General features: G+C 34.1%; 2 protein-coding genes across 5 annotated transcripts in view; one reads left to right on the top strand and one right to left on the bottom strand.

The window, feature by feature from the left end:
- The window catches only part of LOC138712398 (sodium-coupled neutral amino acid transporter 7-like), a 216576-nt gene extending 209526 nt beyond the window's left edge, over nt 1-7050 (bottom strand). The window contains exon 1 of the mRNA XM_069844159.1: nt 6914-7050. The gene's annotated coding sequence lies outside the window, so the exon portion shown is untranslated. The remainder of the gene's footprint in view (nt 1-6913) is intronic.
- Nucleotides 1-17892, top strand: part of Rift (Riboflavin transporter) — a 50999-nt gene extending 33107 nt beyond the window's left edge. For 2 of the 4 annotated variants that reach the window (XM_069844155.1, XM_069844156.1), the window contains 2 exons: nt 9477-10815; nt 12951-17892. In XM_069844155.1, coding sequence (XP_069700256.1) covers nt 9541-10815; nt 12951-13148 — 1473 coding nt within the window. In that variant the 5' untranslated portion in view covers nt 9477-9540 and the 3' untranslated portion in view covers nt 13149-17892. The other 2 variants (XM_069844153.1, XM_069844154.1) reach the window with 2 other exon arrangements.
- The last annotated feature ends 2741 nt before the right edge of the window (nt 17893-20633 follow it).

Raw genomic sequence — 20633 nt, 5'->3', positions numbered from 1 at the left:
GGGACACTGTGCTACGGAATATTTATATGGAATACTTTTCTTTGCATAGGGGTTAAAGCAATCAAAAGAAACATTCTACTTCAAAATTTACCTCAAAATAGACATATTGTTTTGCTTTCTCGATATATGTATGATGTTGGTATGTTTCAATATTCCTTCAAACAATTGCCTGGAATATTCACTCTGCTGCAGTCCAGTAATATAGAAATGACTGATGCCGCAAGATATGAAAGAATAATTATTGTTCAAATATATGTATATACCAATCCGCAGAAGTCCCAGTAGTCATTAAAGCAAAATAATGAAGTGTTTTTGAAAGGAATTATGGGTTTAATGTGATGTGCCATATAAGAAATGAACTATTATATTCACAAATCTGTTGTTCGCTTGGTGATACAGTAAGGAATAAGGTATCATATTTCAGATTTGCTCCAGTTGCGTCTTATGACGTAGAACGAACATTTTCAGGGTGTCGACCTGGTTGGCGAGTTGGTATAGCGCTGGCCTTCTATGCCCAAGGTTGCGGGTTCGATCCCGGGCCAGGTCGATGGCATTTAAGTGTGCTTAAATGCGACAGGCTCATGTCAGTAGATTTACTGGCATGTAAAAGAACTCCTGCGGGACAAAATTCCGGCACATCCGGCGACGCTGATATAACCTCTGCAGTTGCGAGCGTCGTTAAATAAAAAAACATAACATAACATTTTCAGGGTACGCCTACAAATACTATTTTCCTGAACACAGAAAAGTATATTTTTGATAAACTGAAAATGTAAATTATTATTAATTGTAACATATTATTACGTACTTTGTTTTTATTCTTATATGTATGGTAAATTATTTTATATTGAAAATTACGAAAAATTTAATTTCCAATTATTGTTTTTTTTTTACACAATGTTAATTGTTAATTTTTGTTTCCAATTCTAAGGTCACTGATCATTTGCATAAAGATATGCTTTTGTAGATTATGAAACAGCATCACATAATGCTGCAAAAATTATTTTTTCCAGTGTTAAGATTACAATGTAAATTTCACTCAGGATAGAGTCAGCTTAAGGGGAAAAAAAGACAGTATATCAAAACAGGAGTTCCGAAACAAAACATCTGAAATTCTAAAGTGCTTAAAACACTTTTTTTTTTTTTTTTTTTTTTTTTTTTTTTTTTTTTTTTTTTTTTTTTTTTTTTTACCACCGTCAAGGTATCAGATGCTTTTTCAGAACTATCAGAGATCCCTCTTTCCCTTGTTAACGAATGTTTTTGATTTTCTCATCATATTCTGGAAAACTATATTGAAACATCAACTTTCCTCCCCTGAATTATGGGCAGAAGCACCACAATTTTGTACTGTACGAACTACAGACGAAGCAGAATATTACCATACTGGACTGCAACATGGATTTTGTAATACATATCCATTTATTTTCATAGCCATAGATGTATTAAAACAAAAACATAACTACAATGAGGTACTAAAAATGCGAGAAACAGAAATGGGTAGGACAGTAAAAAAAATGGACATACACGTAAAGAACTACGAATTCATCTTGGATCAGTATGAACAATACACTTGGAACGAGATGTTCGGTATACAGTACTTGAGAAGCATGGGATATCAATAGGCGAGCACAGATTTAAATTTTCATTGCAGTGTTGCCATGTGACGAAATGAAAAATATGTGCTAAAATAAAAAAAATTGAAGTGCGTCGAAATGACCGAGGGCCATATTTCTTTTATTGTACCAGTGGCGTAGCGTCAATGTAAGCTAAAAAGCTCAGCTTTCCCAGTTAATAATAATTTCATAATAAACCTGCAGTTTATGAACAAAATTATTTATTAATTTTAATAGAGTTTATATTTATGCGTTAAACATTGTGATGCGGCAGCTCAGGATGATTTGTGATGCAGCAGTAAACAAGAAGCCTGCACACACCAGCTTCCAAGCAGACCAGTTTCTTTCATTCATTCTTCTGTGTAACCCACCCCGCAGATTTTCCATCCCTTTCTAACTAAACTACACTGGTTGCAAGGCTCGCAAGAAGCTAGCTTCGACATTGAAAATAATTTAGTTTCCGAGTTATCCCTTTCGTGAGATGTGTTCAGTTGAAGTGTTAGTGTGCATTGTGTGCTAATATAATAAATAATGAGTGAAATAACAGTTCCTGACGCCAATTTACTTGAATTTTTAGGACAATTCCATTATCAAGACTGAGTTACGAACAAAAGTGCGATTTAAAAAACAAATGACCGTGTCTATTTGTTAGAGATATGTGTAAATCATGAAATCATATTTTACTACGTACCATTTGAGGTCATGCCTTATTGGTGTTACTTACGAGGTTCCAACCAATCTTCGGACTGCTGGCTTGACATTGACTACTATTTATTTTAAGACTATATTTTTGTAATATATTTTCTCATATGTACATAAAAGACAACTTGAGTTAGCTTCCCCTGCTCAAAATTTCATGCTACGCCACTGTATTGTACTACTTTTAAGCCGGACACAGTGTATTTCAACCTTCTGTGTTTCTTAGCTAGTACCTCAAGTACAACATTTTCATTCACATAAGTACATTTTCTCATGTATGTATGTATATGAGAGCCAATACATTAAGGCACTCCTCCCCTATGCTGTTCCTAAGGTAGGTCTACGATTTCTTAGTGATGAAAATGACCTTTCAGAAGTATGAGTAGTTAAGGGAGAGTTGCCATTATGACGAACAGGTTGTGTTTTACTGGAAGTAAGTCACTGTTATACTGTTGCAGAACTTCAGCAGCATTTTGTTTTCTTTTTTTTTATGGGAGCCTCTGCCGGATGGGGGGTTACTCCCAAACCCTCCTAACTGCGCCAGTGGGGTACTTAGTTCGGGAAAATCTTGAAATTACAGAGGAGTTGCTAGAAATAGCCTCTATAAAGAACAATACCAAATTCATAGATATTTTACAAACATTGTGAATATAGTTGAATACACCAATTTGCCATTGGATACATTAAAACACAGAGCAACCAGTGGAGCTCCAGCTATGATAGGAAGTAAAGTTGGAGTTGTGGGACACCTAAGGGAGAAAATGAAGAACCGTCCTGTAAGTATAACCTGTGACGTTATCCCAGTTCATTGCACTATACATGTTAAAAACTTGTATGCCAAAGCAATCACCTTAGTATTGTAATGCAAGTAGATATTAACACAACAAATGCTATTAAGATCAAGGGCTCTTCGACATTATCAGTTTAAGGAATTATGGTAGGATTCAGCAGTGAATATGGTGATTTGTCATATCATTGAGAGATATGTCGGTTGAATTATGGGACAGTTGAATAGGTTTTTTCAACTAGGGAATAGATAATCACTAATAATGCCAAAATATTCCAACGCAAGAGTTGCAAGATATTATGTAGGTGTATGACTTACAATCAACTTTTCTTGTTGAGTTCATAAGTAATTTAAACGACTGGAATATATCCCTTCAGAATAAAAACATGATAAAAAAAGTAAAGGCACATAGGACAGTAGGAGGTAAAGGCCCTCACCTTTTCTAGACAATCAGTATTAGTAGCAGTAGGGAAGTTTGCCGTCCTTACCCCGAAGAAAATATGCCTGATACTAATTTCTGTTAGAAACTGGTAATTCCAGGGCCATATTGTGGCCAAATGGACTGGATCTATGGAGAAAACTCATGACTGTGTAGCAAATCGAACCCGTGGGTCTCTGGCTTTGCAGCAAAATGTCTTAACCACAATGCTACAGCACACTCCATAGGGGTATAATTACCGAAATGTATAATAAAATTAGATATTTAAGCAAAGTTTATTGTGTGCAAACGCCAACTGAACAACGAACATACCTCCCATTTTCACAAGTTAACAAAGGTGCTCAAGTCTTTTACTTCATCTGAAAAAAAAAAAATGGAAAAGTACTTATGTGCAGACATTAGAAATCTTCGATTGGAATTTGAATCAAGGTTTAACAAATTAGACCGTCTTCAATTAGAGCTCATTGATCTACAGTACAGTGTAATAGGGAACTGAAGGATCGATATACAAATGAAAGCAGCTTTTCTTGAGTTTTACAGAAAATTTTCTCAGAAATACGATGTAAGAGTAATGGAATGGAGAAAAATTCTCTCCGGCGCCGGGATTTGAACCCGGGTTTTCAGCTCTACGTGCTGATGCTTTATCCACTAAGCCACACCGGATACCACCCCGGCGTCGGACAGAATCGCCTCAGATTAAGCTCCAACTCTTGGGTTCCCTCTAGTGGCCGCCCTCTGCACTACGTCATAGATGTCTATGAACGTAGGACTGAAGTCCACACATGTGCTGAGGTGCACTCGTTATGAGTGACTAGTTGGCTGGGATCCGACGGAATAAGAGCCGTCTTAAATCACGAAGTGATTTATGCATATCATATATATTATTTTATTTTAATGTACCGAAGTACATATGATATTTCCATGCAGATATTCTGCGTCATCATACGATGTAAGAGAAAGATTATCTTGCCTACATAGATTTGCAGCGAAGATGTTTGAATAGGCTATATTTGCTCCACATGTTTCTGTGAGTATTTTTTGTTATCTACTAATGAAAATTAATAAACTCCAACAGGGAAGCCAGCAGTACGAATATAATTTATACTGTAGTATGCTTTTTGACTTAGTATTGCTCATACAGTGGTTCCTAATACAGAAAAAAATGGTAAAAGGAAAACCAAAAGAAAATCTTAAAGAACCAACCCCAACAAGTATTCGTAAGCCAAAATAAATAACTCACAAAAATCTCTCTTGTTTGCTTGCTTGCTTTTGTGCTGTATCATTCAGTTCAAACATAAAGGTATTAGAAACAATAAGCATCAAAACAATTTGTTTGCTGTTATTTTTTTAATGGTAAATACAATGTAAGAACTGGAATATGTATCTCATTATTCTGTCAAAATTGTAATTTTATTTATTTCAAATGAAAATTTTTAATTAACTTTCTGTGATATCCTCGAGTTCAGTGACAGGGTAGAGGTTTTGGTGAGAGGACAGGTTATCTCTTGCACCAAATATTTAGTGACAGGGAAGCCAAATTCAGTGCTAGGGTTAGAGGGTTTTGTGACGGAAGCTCTCTTCTTCTTCTTCTTCTTTGGTATTACAGCCCAAGTGGGCCTTAACCTCCTCTATGGCTCTCTTCCATCCTTCTCTATCCATCACCAACTCCCTCCAATTCCTTATTCCTAATCTATTCACATCCACTCGTACACAGTTTCACCATCTTGTTCTCGATCTTCCTCTTAATCTGGTTCCATCTGGGTTGTTATTGAAGACAATCTTCACTTTCCTTTTAGTTTCCATCCTTGTGACGTGTCCCAACCATTTCAATCTTTGGCATCTTATGTGCGTCTCCAAATCCGATTCCTTGTACAGTTCGTATATCTCATTATTATATCTGGCTCTCCATCCATCCACTGTTTCAATTGCTCCGAAAATCATTCTTAAGATTTTCCTCTCAAATATTGCCAGTTGTTTGCATGTATTTTTATTTAGAACCCATGTTTCTGTACCGTATGTTATAATGGGTCTTATTAGGGTTTTGTAAATCTTGATTTTGATTTCTCTAGATATTATTTTATTTTTAACAATTGGTCAAAGTGAATAATATGCCCTGTTAGCCAGATTTATTCTTCTTTGTACCTCATTCCTTAGGTCATTATTCGCTGTCAATATTGATCCGAGATATGTAAATTCTTTTACTTTTTCAAACTTGTATGTTCCCATTTTAACTTCCTTCACTTGATCATTTTGTCTTTTGGTGACTGACATAAATTTAGATTTCTTTGTATTTATTTTAAATCCCAGCTTCTGAGTTTCCTTATCCAACGCTATCAAGGCTTCTTAACGTCTTGTATCCTTCTTCCGGTGATGACCACATCATCCGCATAGCCTAAAATCTGTTGTGTGATGGAAGCTTTCTCTCGCACAAAAAGATTGCCTCTGTACTTGTTACTTACTTGCTTACAAATGGCTTTTAGACAACCCGGAGGTTCACTGCCACCCTCACATAAGCCTGCCATCAGTCACTATCCTAAGCAAGATTAATCCAGTCCCTAGCATCATATCCCACCTTCCTTAAATCTGATTCGCCTGGGGCATCCCAAAAATTCTTTATCATCATCATCATCATCATCATCATTCATTTACTAGCGCAATGCAGACACACCGCCTGTGGTGCACTCTGGATAATCTCTGACGAACTAACTGGTGTATGCTTTTCAGCATTAACGACATCTATGAGCCACGTCAATGAAGTCGGAGTGATTAATTGTAAGTTAAGGGCCCTGTCATTACACAAATAAATAAATACGTAGATAAAAATATTGGTACATAAATAAACAAATAAATAAGTAGATAAATAAATAAGGCCTACAAACAAATAAATACCATTACATCATGTGTTCTGATAGTCATTTCTATGTAATCAAATTTCTGCACCAGTTCTGTCTTTGGGTACTGACACCGGAATTCCCTGTAAGTCAGTAGCAGCAAAGCACTTGCACGACGATTCCTTGTTTTTGCGTACCGTATCTCCTACTTCGTAACTTACTCTAGTACATCTAAAATGTATAAAAAATGAAGGGCGCGCTTCCGTACAGGGGCAGTGGCTTTTCCTCTAAGATTAGAGCCCAGTTTAGGTGTTGGTGTGTGTCTGTGTGTATTAATCGAAAAAAATGTCATACAGACACGAATCCTATTCTCAATATTTTCTAGCCCCTAATTTTCTATTAACACACATACACCTAAACTGGGCTCTAACCTTGGAGGAAATGCCACTGTCTCTGTACGGAAGCGCGCCCAATAATAGAGGTACACGTCAGCTAGAATCTCAATCAGAGGAAGGAAAATATCCTATATGGTACCGGTACTCACCGGATTTTTCACATGTCTTCACAATGCTTGTGCTGGTTAGAAATCTACCAGTTACACTGCCTCTGTTCCAATAAAATTGTTATATAAATGTGCAACTCTATAAATCTGTGATCTTTCAGGCCTACTTTGACTTCATTATCTGAACGGAACAAATTTCTAACGTAACGAGTGTCGAAAGAAATGTGATAACACTGACATGGAAATTTATGATGATCTTTGTTGCGAAGAGAAAGTTACTACATTTAAAATGACTCCATTCCGCTCATGAAATGTTGAAATCATTCTTGCCACTGGCACCGCAAAAGTAACCCTGAAACCGCTTGCAAATTAACTATTTAATTTTATTGTAGTTCTGTGTACTTAAATGTAAAATTGTATTACACTGTGCTTATGATAAAATAGTAATAAGAGAGAATGAATATAGTTGAAATAGAGGGAAACTATGTAGCAAATTCAATAATTAAAATATATATAATTTAAATATGAAGTTGGTAGCAATTTTGTAACATGAACCTGCAGTATATTTGTAAGCTAGTATGAATTGAGGTTATCTTTTATGGTCATAAAATCGCACAGTTCGTTTGCTATGTAATTTAAAGATTAACTCAACCAATGTCAAGAATGGATAATGACATAATACAGATCTTCCCAGGTTCTTTGTATGTGAAGTCGGTATTGGTCTTGCTCTGCGAACGAGCCGGTAGACACGTTGTACATAGTACAATACATTCCAAGGAAACCAATGTTACGTAAGTAGGGTGAGTGAATGTGGTTTGAATCGGTCATCAATGTCATCTTTAAAATCCGCGATTTCCACAGACCAACATGTGACGTGCAAAGGAGGAAAAGAAAGGTAACTGCAATGCTGCGTTGCTTTGTGCGTAATCTGTATCTATTTATGGGCACTATTTATGTAGATACTTTTCATTAATATTGTAAATCTATCATATACAAATATTTTATTGCATCAGCATGATTAATCTAGTTTTTTGTAAATTTGTTCAATGTGCACAACACGAATACAGAATTCTGATTGATTAAAATCTAGTTGTTAGAATGATCTAGCAATGAGTAGGCTATTTTATAAGGAATAGTAGTGTACTTGTGTTCATGGAGTATAATGAGTTAATAAAACTCTGGGATAATCCTGTTCATGGCAAAAATGCAAAGTTACCTTCCAGAACTTTCACCATAATTTATGTAGGTATGATGTAATATAGAGTAATGTATTGCACTCGCACAAACACAATGACATTACTGGTATAACCACTGCATAGAGCCAATTTGATTCATTGTGTAGCTCATAGATACTGGTATTATTTTGATCTGTTTTGCCTTTTACGTTTGACTTCATTCAGAATTAAATTATGTAAAATATTTTGAAATTTTGTAATAATCCAGAAAAGCTACACTTTAGATAGCATTCTTGTTTTTTGCTTCATTCGTTCTGTGAGATGTATACAGGATGGATGGTAACCTCTGCAGCAAAATGAAATTGTAATAGATCATAAGGGAGAGATCTGAGAAATCTAAATACGTTCTTTCTCTAACATTCACCGTGTTAGAGGAAATGTTATGTTACTATGAAGCATTTGGCAACATCATGGCTACTGCAATAACTCTAGCAAGTATGGCCTACACTCCATACCTTCCCCTCCCTCTGTGCTGTACTTAGTCACTGACATGCGACAGTGTGTTGCGTTGCAAGATTTATTTTAACGATTTCCGCAATTATTCAATTTAATAATTTATGACTAATCGGTTTAATTTGCAAAAAAGGATTCAAGACAGTAACTATTCAGATTATTTTTACCTATCTGATTATATAGCAATCAGCCATTTCTCTCAGGCCATTAGGTACCTCAATAGAGTGTTGCAAATATTGGGCAAAGACTATTTTTTTGTTGGTTAATAGTGTGTTATCGAAGGAAAAGTGTAATATAAGTTTAACATGTGGAATCACCTCTTAAATTTTGGTGTATCAGTCCCCTTCCACTCTGTATAATGATAAACACGTGGTTTTATTCCTAGCATTTTCATAGTAGGTAGTTCGTCCTGAACCTTTCGCATGTTATAACTGACAATAAGTAGAGATGGAAGGGAGATTCTCCAGAAGAACTACGCTAAAGGAGACACATCTCACTTTCCTCTTTACTACGGTAATTACCAACATAACATGCAAGAGATCCAAGACGAATTACTAGGGAAATGGTCCGAATATTATATTGGCAACAAGTGGGGAGGGTACAATAGTAAAAATTTTCACTCGTCATAGACGAGCAGACGAGTGCTTTTTTTCAAGTTTTGGTCATAGACATTACACAGAGAAACAGTAATGGTTGTAGTAGGTTTCAGATACCTTTACTAAATTTGTTTTACATTTTATTTCTGTTTAATGGTCTGTTGACCATTATCTTCTAAATAGCTTTCCTTCATACATCTGTGACAAGTTGTAAAAAAAATCAAACATGTCGCACCAAATAAAATTAGTTTAAATTTGAATGTCTGTATTATTCGTACCGTAACTCAAAACTTACATATTTATGTTTTCTTATTTTTACAGGTTTCCACCCAGTGAAGGAACGCCTCTCCTTACTTCTCAGAATATACAATCTTCACCACATACCATGACTGAAATGTTTTGTTCCTGTCGCAGATTTTCTAACCGAAAATTTTTGGTAGATATATTAGCAATTCTCTTTGGCATTTCAGCATGGATATCTATAAATGGTATGTTCATGCAGCTACCTTTAATGGTGCAGACACAACCTGAAGGCTGGAATCTACCTTCATATCTTTCTGTCATTATTCAGATTGCAAATGTGGGACCAGTACTGTACAGCATTTCACAGAAGTTATTCCCTGGAAGAATAAAAGACTGTTGGATAATTTACGTAATTCTGAGTTTTGGCACAATAGCCTTATTACTGATGGGGTTCTTCTATCACAAAACAACTGACATTGGTGGAAGCGAACACAGCACTGCATTGTTTATCCTCTCATTTTTCGGTGCTTTGGTTGGATGCACAAGTTCTGTTCTCTTCATGCCGTTTATGAGTAATTTCCGTGAAATATATCTCATTTCTTACTTTGTAGGTGAAGGTCTTAGTGGATTTTTGCCTAGTGTGGTAGGACTGATTCAAGGAGTAGGAGGAAATCCAGTCTGTGTTCCTAGTGCCGACAATAGTTCTGTTGTGGTACCTTATACAGCACCCCCACGTTTTTCTACACAAGCATTCTTTTTCTTTTTATTTGCCATGATGACGTTAAGTACAGTATCTTTTTTTCTTTTAAATAATCTCAGGTTATGCGAGAGTGAGAGGACTGATTCTCAGCCCAGATCTCGGGCACCAAGCACAAAATATTCTCAAACACTGGGCGACGGGTCTCCAAGAGCTAATAGAACTCCTGATTTCAATCCAATATTCACTGTTCGTGAAGATGTAGAAGCTTTAATGAAAGAACAGGATATATGTAAAACTCATCATCATAAGTGTAACAATACAGCAGAACACACGAGTGCTAAAAGTGACGTAACTTCATCGCCACCCAAAACCCAGTCACTTTCTGACACAAAACCAAAGAGTCTGTCGAATTCAGTGTATATTTATTTTCTAGTTACAGCTTCTTGGGTGTGCATGTTTGGTAATGGTATTTTTCCAAGTATACAGTCATATTCTTGTCTTCCATATGGTAATGTCGCATACCACCTTTCTGTAGCTTTAGGAAGCATGGCAAACCCCATGGCCTGCTTTCTGGCCTTCTTTTATCCTTATTCTTCAGTGAAAACTATTTCCACACTTGCGTCGCTTAGTACCATTATTACAGGATACATCATGGCAACGGCTCTTCTTAGTCCGGTTCCTCCACTTGTAAACACTGCAGCAGGGGAGGCTCTTGTGGTGAGTTAAACTTCAAAATGAAATATTTTGCAATTCATTTTTTAGTTTTCAGTGAAGTCTGTATTTTATATTAAAAGTATTTATTTCAGTCACTGACTTCACAACATATGTTTAAGGTGTTAAACCTTTACATTACATGTTTAAAAGATGTATAAACGTTTTCGTTGGTCAGGGCCAACATCATCAGATACGAAGTCCTCACACAGCCATCACACAACCAACATCTAAAAGAGGCACGTCGGCATTAATTAATTCTGACACCTGACTTGAGCCTTATTATACAGTTTATTACGATTATAGTATTGGATACTGATCCCACATCACCATATTGGAAGAACAGCATCATCGTCAAATTAAATGTATATTACTATCAACATTAAACAACCCAATTTATAATATTAGCATTTATAAGACAATCATATTAATTTGAAATAACAGTCAAGATAAAATATGAGACACACACCATGATACATACGTTTGAATGGTTGAAATATGTGCATTAATGGGAAACAGAAATATGAACACAATCAATGTATTCAAATACTGTAATTTGCAACTCTTCACATTCACAACATTTCTACCTTAGTTTTATATTTTATTATTCTATTTTTTATTCTTTTACATCAAGTTACTTCATTATTCCATGTGTGAAGACTTGCAAACATATATACTTTGCAACTTACACGTGTATTTTAAATAATTGACAATAAGGGCTGTCATATAAGAATGTCAAAATGTATCATAACCATGTTGATTTTAATAAGGTTCAGTTTGCATGTCACTAAATATGTATTGTATTTGTAGAAATTATGTAGAGATTATTGATATTACCGAAATGTACTTCGTATCTGATGATGTTGGCCCTGACCAATGAAAACGTTTATACATATTTTAAACATGTAATGTAAAGGTTTAACACCTTAAACATATGTTGTGAAGTCAGTGACTGAAATAAATACTTTTAATATTGAAAATGAAAGACAAATAACAGTTTTCCACTAAATAATCAAACATTAGATTATGATGACAGATTTTATGGTTAGGTATCTGGTCAGAATTAGGCAGATTGTTGTATAAATTGAAAATAATGTAAAGAAAGATATAAAAATGTGTTCTTGATACACAAAGTTTAAAGAACCAAGAATGATATTAGCGTAGAAAATATTTCGACTAGTAGTAGCTTTACAAAATAAAAAAATAAACAAGTCACTAGAATCAGCATGTTACTTTTCAATTATTGTGGTATATAATTAAATTTTATGTCTGGTGCTTGTTATAGGTAATAATAAATTCATTCATTCATTCATAGTTCTTCCCAAAGACAAACCCAGCATTCTCCAAAATTCTCTCTTTTCCGCCTTTCTCTTCGTCTCTGCATACGATTCGTAATAGGCTCTTAAACTACTGAAGGCAAAGTTACAAAACATTACCACTCCATGTGGCTCATTGTGTCATTGAATTTCCCTAAGGGTGAAACCACCATTGACTCACGTGGTAGGAAAGTATTTAAAAATATATATAATGTTCCTGTTGGAGTCAAGCAACAGTATATTTCTAATGACTGTAACTTCTTTACTCTGACTGCAACTTCACAATCCTGGTAATTACATAATCAAAGTATGAGCAAGAAGCATTTGAAATGTGGATATGGAGAAGAATGGAGTGTATTAAATGAACAGACAATAAGAAATGAAGCTGTGTTGGAAAGAGTGGGTGAAGAAAGAATGATACTGAAACTGATCAAGAAGAGAGAAAGAAATTGGTTGTGTCATTGACTGAGAAGAAACTGCCTACTGAAGGATGCACTGGAAGGTATGGTAAACGGAAGAAGAGTTTGGGGCAGAAGAAGATATCAGATGATAGACGTCATTAAGATATATGGATCATATACGGAGAAAAAGCGGAAGGTAGAAAATAGGAAAGATTGGAGAATGCTGGGTTTACAGTGAAAGATCTGCCCATGAATGACTTAATGAGTATGAGCAGTCCCACATTCTTCTTGTTATTTTAAACTGATAGAGTTTCATAGAATTTTTCGCAGATTAAGTTATTATTTGGAAGATAAAATTATGAGCTAACACTTCACGAAAGCAAATTAAGTGTGTATTACATTGTCTTTGTCATGTTCTTAACAGGTAATTTCGTGGGTTGCCGTCACTGGACTCATCACATATGTTAAAGTGTCTATCGCATCAGTGCTTCGTCTACAAGAAGGGCGCGCATTATTTTGGTGTGGAGCAGTACAGCAGATGGGATCAGCTGTTGGTGCTATTCTCTTCTTCTTCCTTATCAACTACACAAAATTATTTACATCATACTATCCATGTACATGAAACATGACCTTGATGTTATAATTTTAGCTGTTTTGACTTTGTTGCAGCTGGTACTGCAATAGTAGTTTTCATCTCATAAACAAAACTTACTGTACTCTTACACATTAGAATGAATCTGTCTCCGAATATGTAATTCATGTACATTTATATGATTATTAAAACTATGAATTTGCCTGTCATCATTGGAAAGTACAAATTTTATTGATAAGGATTATATTGGATGTGAACAATAGTTTGAATTGGTAATTGTTCTACAGATAAATAACAGGAACTAAATGTTTAAAGAACCTCATTTGATACATTTGAAAGAAACATTTCTGTTTCTATATCATATTTCAGTCAGTCCTACACGTAATTTTGAACATGAGAAGTTAGTGTTTGAGTATAACACAATAAAAGTGAAAAATGAATTTTCATTTTAACTATTTTATTCTGTCATTAGATCACAGTAAGCAGTCGATATGGTTGTGTTGTCACATAGAATGCATGAAATTAGCTATGGACTAGCTAGGAAACAGTGTTTACTGTTGTCTGCTCACTCTTTGTTTGGCAATATTTAAACTAATGAGATGAGATATGTGAAACTCTATGATTATCAGGACTGGAGAAGGGTTAGAGGGAAAGGGGAAGACTGGGTTATTGTGGCAACTGTGATATAAACTTGATGTTTAGAGCAATTTTAATGCTCAGCTTCCCTTAATAGCAAAGTAAATATTATCTTTTAACATAATATTTTAGGAACTAATTCTTTTCTTGTTCTAAGATGAAAGTTATGACTAGTGATGAGAAATATATGCATATTTATATCGGAACTGCACATCTTAATAAAACTTGGTAATTACATGTGCCATATTTAATTAAGACAGCATGGTAGTTCGTGCATATACAGGGTGAAAGTGAAATAACCTTGCAGATTGTCATAGCAAATAGCTCATGTTGTAACAAAAAATTTTAATATGATGTTAGTGGAAAGTTCATAGTTTAAAAAAAAAAAAAAGTTTTTCCCCCAAATATTTAATACACTCTTATTCGGTAACTGTTGCGAGTAGGATCGTGATTTCTGTCCATATCGATAGGAAATGTAATAAAGAAATATTTGTGCGAGATTGTGCGTATTTGCTTGGTTTCTACACAAAACCAATCTGCGGAAAGTCTAAAATTCCACATTCAGTATTCCCAACCTAACACACATAACAATTTCCCTCTTCTTACCACTTAAGTGACATATTGATTTTACTGCTTTAGGCTTTTAACAATATTTTTAGAGACGTTCAATATAGTAATAATTATAAATTGGAAACTTACCACTGCAATTTCACCTAAATTGCACTGTTAATTATTGTTTTTAAATATTTGCAAAAATTAAGTAAACTCTACAACTCCACTAAATTTACTGCATTCGTGATGCAAGTAACATTAAGGAAGCCGTGAAAAAATCAACAAGATTCCAGACTCATCATAGACTGGGGGAAAAAAAAGACAGACGTTTATCATGGCCTGCTGGAGTATAGTAAACACAGAAAACATTTTAAAGCAACAATGTTGAAGATAGATATTTTTGTTTTGCAAATTTGCCGTCATTAAACAGAAACCAAGATGGAGATTTCATTGCAACTAATTAGAAATTCCTCTTTCAGGTATGTAATAAACGGTCTTCGCACAAAATAATGTACAATACACGAGCAGTATGTTTTCTTTCAATTCTCGGAAATTAAAAAAGCTCAACTACGTTCCGCTTTTTCAAACTTTTCCTCGAACATGAAAACTTCAACATACCGCTCTTGTAATGCATATTACTATTATCCATCTGGCATATTTCAATAGCATGGACGGTTTTAATGTAAATTTAATTTAAAAACCACTAATTTCAAGCCACTACACAATGCGAGCAGATTGCAATGTTGTAGCCAGAGTAGCTCACTTAGTGAGATAGAGTTCATTGACCTCTTACATCTGTATTACGAAAAGGGTGTGTTAGCGACGATGTTGCCGGGCTGCTTAAGCTTCAAACTTAATTTTCTAATTAACCGTGCATTTAATCACAAAACGTAATATAGGTTTTCTATTCATTTAAGTGTACCCTATTGTCCCTTTCAGTCCAGAAGGTTATTTCACTTCCACTCTGTATATGCATATTTTGGACGTTTGTACAAATTTCCATATTAAGAACATATTTCATGCATATTTTTAATTAAAACGGTTTTCTAGTTTTCTGAATAAATTTTGTCGAGAAAATGCATCGTCAGCTAAGTAAAAAATGATGGTCTGAAGAAGATGAGGGAAATTAGCAAAGTACTTCAAAGATACAATTATGATGTGGATGTAATCCTATCATGTTACTGGATGTGATGTAAAAGGAACTTTTTCTATGCACAACTTCATTTTTACGGATATGAGAAACAAATTGGATCCTGAAAACGTGAAAAAGATTGTCACAAAATTTCATACAGTCATGAAAGAAATGAATTGTTTGTATCAGATTAGTTTGAATTAAATTAGCAATACCTAATAAGGCAACAAAGAAAACAATGTGACCATGTTCTTCCCCAATAATTTAGCATTGTATATGGATAGTGTTTTGCTTTTCGTGGGATCCTATATTATAGTAAATTTGCCAGCTCTTCAGCTTTTTGGGCATATATAAATACATGTTTCGGTAGTTTTAAGCGCATATATTAGGGTTTTTAGTGCATATAATTCTCAATACTAGTTATGACAAAATATTCTTTACAACTGCTCTTCATTTCTGATAAAAAAAATCATCCGTGAACAATTTTAAATCTGGTGTTTTATTGAAAGGAAACTTTAATAGTATAACTTGAGTTAAATGCATAAATCTTTTGTAATCCTGTTTAGTTTACGAAGAAGTCAGAGAACATTATTGTAAATAATGAAGTACGAATACTCTTCTAAAGAAACTGTATTGCCCAGTTAAGTATTTTGAGGTTCTTTGATTGTATTTAAATTTATAACAGTGACGAATCACAGGATTTCAATTGACAGTACTGTTTCAAACTTCAGATATTGACTAAATGTTGTTATGTATTAATACTTATCGAACTTTCTTGATGAAATGTCACTGTTTCTCTTTGAAATAATTGAAGTATCAATAGAAGTTTTAGAGAAATATGCAAGCTCAATATTTGTCACATTATAATATAAAGTAAATTATTGCCAAAGCAGAAAGGAATGCCTATTAAGATATACATATTATTAGATCATAGTGTACGTATACTCTATTTTAGAAACACTGTTATATGTCATCGTCGTCATCATCATCATCATCATCATCATCATCATCATCCATGAGGTGGCCTCGTGTTTGCTGTCTTGGCTAACTGAACGCCTTAGCTCAGTATAAGATATGTGACAAGGGAACATATGTTTTTATTTTCCTTATTTGTGATGAAGGCTCTTTTACATGCCATAAATGTATGACATGGAACCTTGGTCCTCTTGTTTTTATTTCGGGTCCAAACTATCATTTAAAATAAATTCCACTGAAGTTGTACTTCTAAAACTTCAGTCAACTGGAATACTATGTATTCTTGAGTTGTGGACTAAATTTCTTTGGTTCACTGCCCAAATGTCAGTATTCGGTAGATAAAATACCAGTATGCATACTATTAGAATAAGTTAAAAAGATTGTATTGATATGCACAGTTTTTACTTAATTTCAATTGCTACAGAAAATGAATGGTTGTGAACTGGAGAGAGAAACATTCTATCTTTAGAGCTGTAATATTTTCTGGCAAATAAAACTTCGTAATTCTACAATAATAACAACAAACATATAAAAATCTTTGAACATAGAATAAATGAGATGCCACGAAGCAGGTTTGAACTGATGTTAAAGTCTTTTCTTCTCTCAATATCATTTCGTGTTACTGGATTTCTTTTTGCTAATCGCTAGACAAATAATCATTATATTTTAATTGCCAGTGAATATTGCAGTTGTGTGATACTGAATGTGTGAAATTATGTAGATATTTTGATTGACCAAATTTTATGTATGTATGAGAGTTGTTCTGTATTTATGTACTAGTAGAAAAAGTACAAATTCTTCATGAATGTATTTTATATGACTGAATATTTAGTTATTCACTGTTATATTTATAATTTATTTTTATAGATGAGATTTGTTTTGCATCTCTTAGAATCGAACTGGTTTCATATGTCATATGAATTGAGAGAGACATGATCCAGTTTGAGCCTGTTTTGTATTTCACCAAGCCTAGTTCATAGAAATAGTGAAGTTGAATAAAAATATTTTCTGACTCTTAATAAGTTTTTGATCATTATAACGAGATTCATGTACCTCGAATATTCTAAGGACGTAAAAAGTAGTGGAAAAAAATTTTACATCTTACTGTGGTGAATATTTCATTTCTTAAGTTCTCACAAATTGGAATACTATCATATTTATAATTAATGGAATAAGCCTATATATAAAAAGTTATTTTAACATACAAATAATTGGTGCTAAACTATTATTATTTTGTGAAATACTTAAATGTTGTGAATTTTAATGATATTACGTGCAACGAAAATAAATTTCTATATGATCTCATATTATTAGTTGTAATAGGATGAATCACGAATAATATGTACTGTTATTTATTGTTACTTTTCTTAAAGTGCATTGTCTATTTCAGCTATGCTATTTCTACTTTCTAGCTTTATGTTCTGTGTAATGTTATTAATGTAAATAGAAGGTTTAAATACACGATTATCATGAGAACAAGTTATGTATTTTCATTGAGTGGTGATCTCAGCATTAGAATTTCAATCCATATTAACCCAAATAAAAATGAACTTTTACGAGAATTATTTACACTGAACATTATTAAATATTTCAGAGTGAAAATTCTTGTAGTATATCAAGTCACAAATTTCTGGTACAAAAGAGAATATTTTGATTGTAAATAAAATGCTATAAAGTAACATTTGGTGCTTTGTATGTTTAATTAAGGGAAAAATCTGATTTCTCAAGATATTTTTTTATGCGAAGTTTTTAAACAAAAGTAAAAACACGCACCAGATTCTCAACATTGAAACAGGAAGTGAAAATTTGACTGAACAGAAATAAGACGAAAACAGATTAGTCTTAACAAAATGGAAAATATCTAAGGATTATTAATTTCTTCGTCATACAGAATTATCTGTTTCTCCGTTATTAACTAATAATCACCTAACAGAAAATATGTATTTATAAACTACAAAAATAATTAAAGAGAATTTCAGCATAAATAGAAAATACAAAAATAATTATACCAGCATTTCAAGAATAACAAAAGATTTTCACATTAATTTGTATTCCATGTTGAATCTTCCATACACTACTTTTAACACTTGAATATAAATAATTGATTAAATGGCGATCTTACTCGTGTTAATTATGTAAGCATGTGCGGCTTACAGCTGTTTCTGTGCTTGCTGCATTCAGGACAATACACATATTACTCAACATACCCATGAGCCAACAACACTACAATGAAGAAGTGAACACAATCAAATTGCACAAGAAAATGGTTACAACCCAAACATAATAGACAACATCATAAGGAAGACAAAACAAAAACTCAACAGACACAAAAACACACAAAACACAACACAAACACAAGAAATACATCACACTAACATACGAAAACAAAAACACACACAAGATCGCATCCTCATTCAGGAAACAGAAATACAACATAGCATACAGAACAGAAAACACACTACAAAGACATCTCAACAACAAACAAATAAATACAACCACACAGGCGTATACAAACTCACATGCAACAGTTGCGACAGTTTCTACTTTGGACAGACAGGCAAATCATTCCAAACTAGATACAAAGAACACATTAAAGCAATAACCAGATGACACAACACATCTACATATGCCGAACACATAACTAATGCTAACCACACATACAATAACATAAATACGGACATGGAAATCCTACACATACAACCCAAAAACCAAAAACTCAACACACTAGAACAATATGAAATATACAGACACACTAAAACACACCCTGATCAAATTCTTAACACACAGATCAGTTTCAGAACACACACACTATTTGACACAGCTCTTCATCACATCATACGAACGCACCCACACAACAGGCAGCGAAGTTGAGATGGCATCGAGACACAGAAGGCTCTGAGGATGGTGTCAAGTAGCACCGAAACAGCTGTAAGCCGCACATGCTTACATAATTAACACGAGTAAGATTGCCATTTAATTAATTATTTAATTTGTATTATATGAATAGGAGGAAACGAGAATAATTTGCCAAATGGTGAAGCAAAGGATGGAATTTGTTTGGTGACTGAAATAGACCATATGAAGGATTATGAAGAAAATGATATAACATCAGCCTCTGAAGGTATTTAATGACATGCCCAAATGAAGAAGTATAGGAGCAAGAAAGAAATTGGTGGCAGTACCATCACAAGACTTTCTCCATGTGACCTATATGTACAGATACGGAACTAAAATTTGGAATGTGTCTTGATGGAATTCCACCTGTACATAGGCAACAATTTCACACAACTGTCCAGAAGTAGCATGTATACAGGGGCTCTTGTTTACTACACATACGCATTGTGTTGTAAACGAAATTTAAACAATAAGGGAGCTCCAAATTTTATTTCTGTATCTGTACACCATTCTTTAGTCTGGTGCTGGTCACTATATGAGCATTTTGCTAAGTATCAAATTCAAATGAGAATGACACCAAAATGGGATTGGAAGTTTGTCCCTTTCTCTATCTGACTGTAAGTGTTGGCTATTATCTGCTAAAAGAATTTTCTCCTAACAATACATGGTACTCTGTAGAAAAAATATTTGTCAGACCAGTAGCTCAATTATGATGAAATAATTGCTGTCATGTCTTCGTAAAGTCAATGGCTGCCTTATCCTATTCGGGTTTATTTTTCCCTTTATGAATTCCTAAACCTTTCCTTGAAAGCAGGTATTTCGCCAGTATTTACTTTTATAAAGTAAAATAAAAGCATGTACTATGGAGCACAAAAGCCAGTTTAACATGTAATAGAACCAGGAAATATTAAAGCAGGTTTCTTTTCAAAGAAACTATATATTGTTATACATCAAAAAGAAACCCCAAGTCTTAACACAACATGTGTTGTTGCTTCAACTCACTATTTCATATCTCTCTAAAGTTATAACAGGCAAAATCCAGGCAGCACTAGTCTCGACAAAATGCCGGGTATGCAACCACCCGAATAATACTGAATGTAGTGACCAGTCCTGGATTAAAAAATTTATATCTTACTCCAAGTACTGTCAGTCATAAAGTCATTCACACATTGCGATCTCCTGGGTTGATTTTCAGTTTATATTGTACAGTAGTGGCAAAAAAAAAAAACTGGACCAACCCTTGTAGCTGATTTCAGAGCCTTCCAGAGCACGATAGACTGGTAACTAAGACTTTCGTGGTTCGAATCCTGCCTGGGAAGGAAACT

This window comes from Periplaneta americana, chromosome 13 (assembly GCF_040183065.1).
Source record: "Periplaneta americana isolate PAMFEO1 chromosome 13, P.americana_PAMFEO1_priV1, whole genome shotgun sequence".
NCBI lineage: Eukaryota > Metazoa > Arthropoda > Insecta > Blattodea > Blattidae > Periplaneta > Periplaneta americana.
The sequence above is the reverse complement of the archived record's forward strand: the minus strand, read 5'-3'. Positions and strand labels throughout refer to the sequence as shown.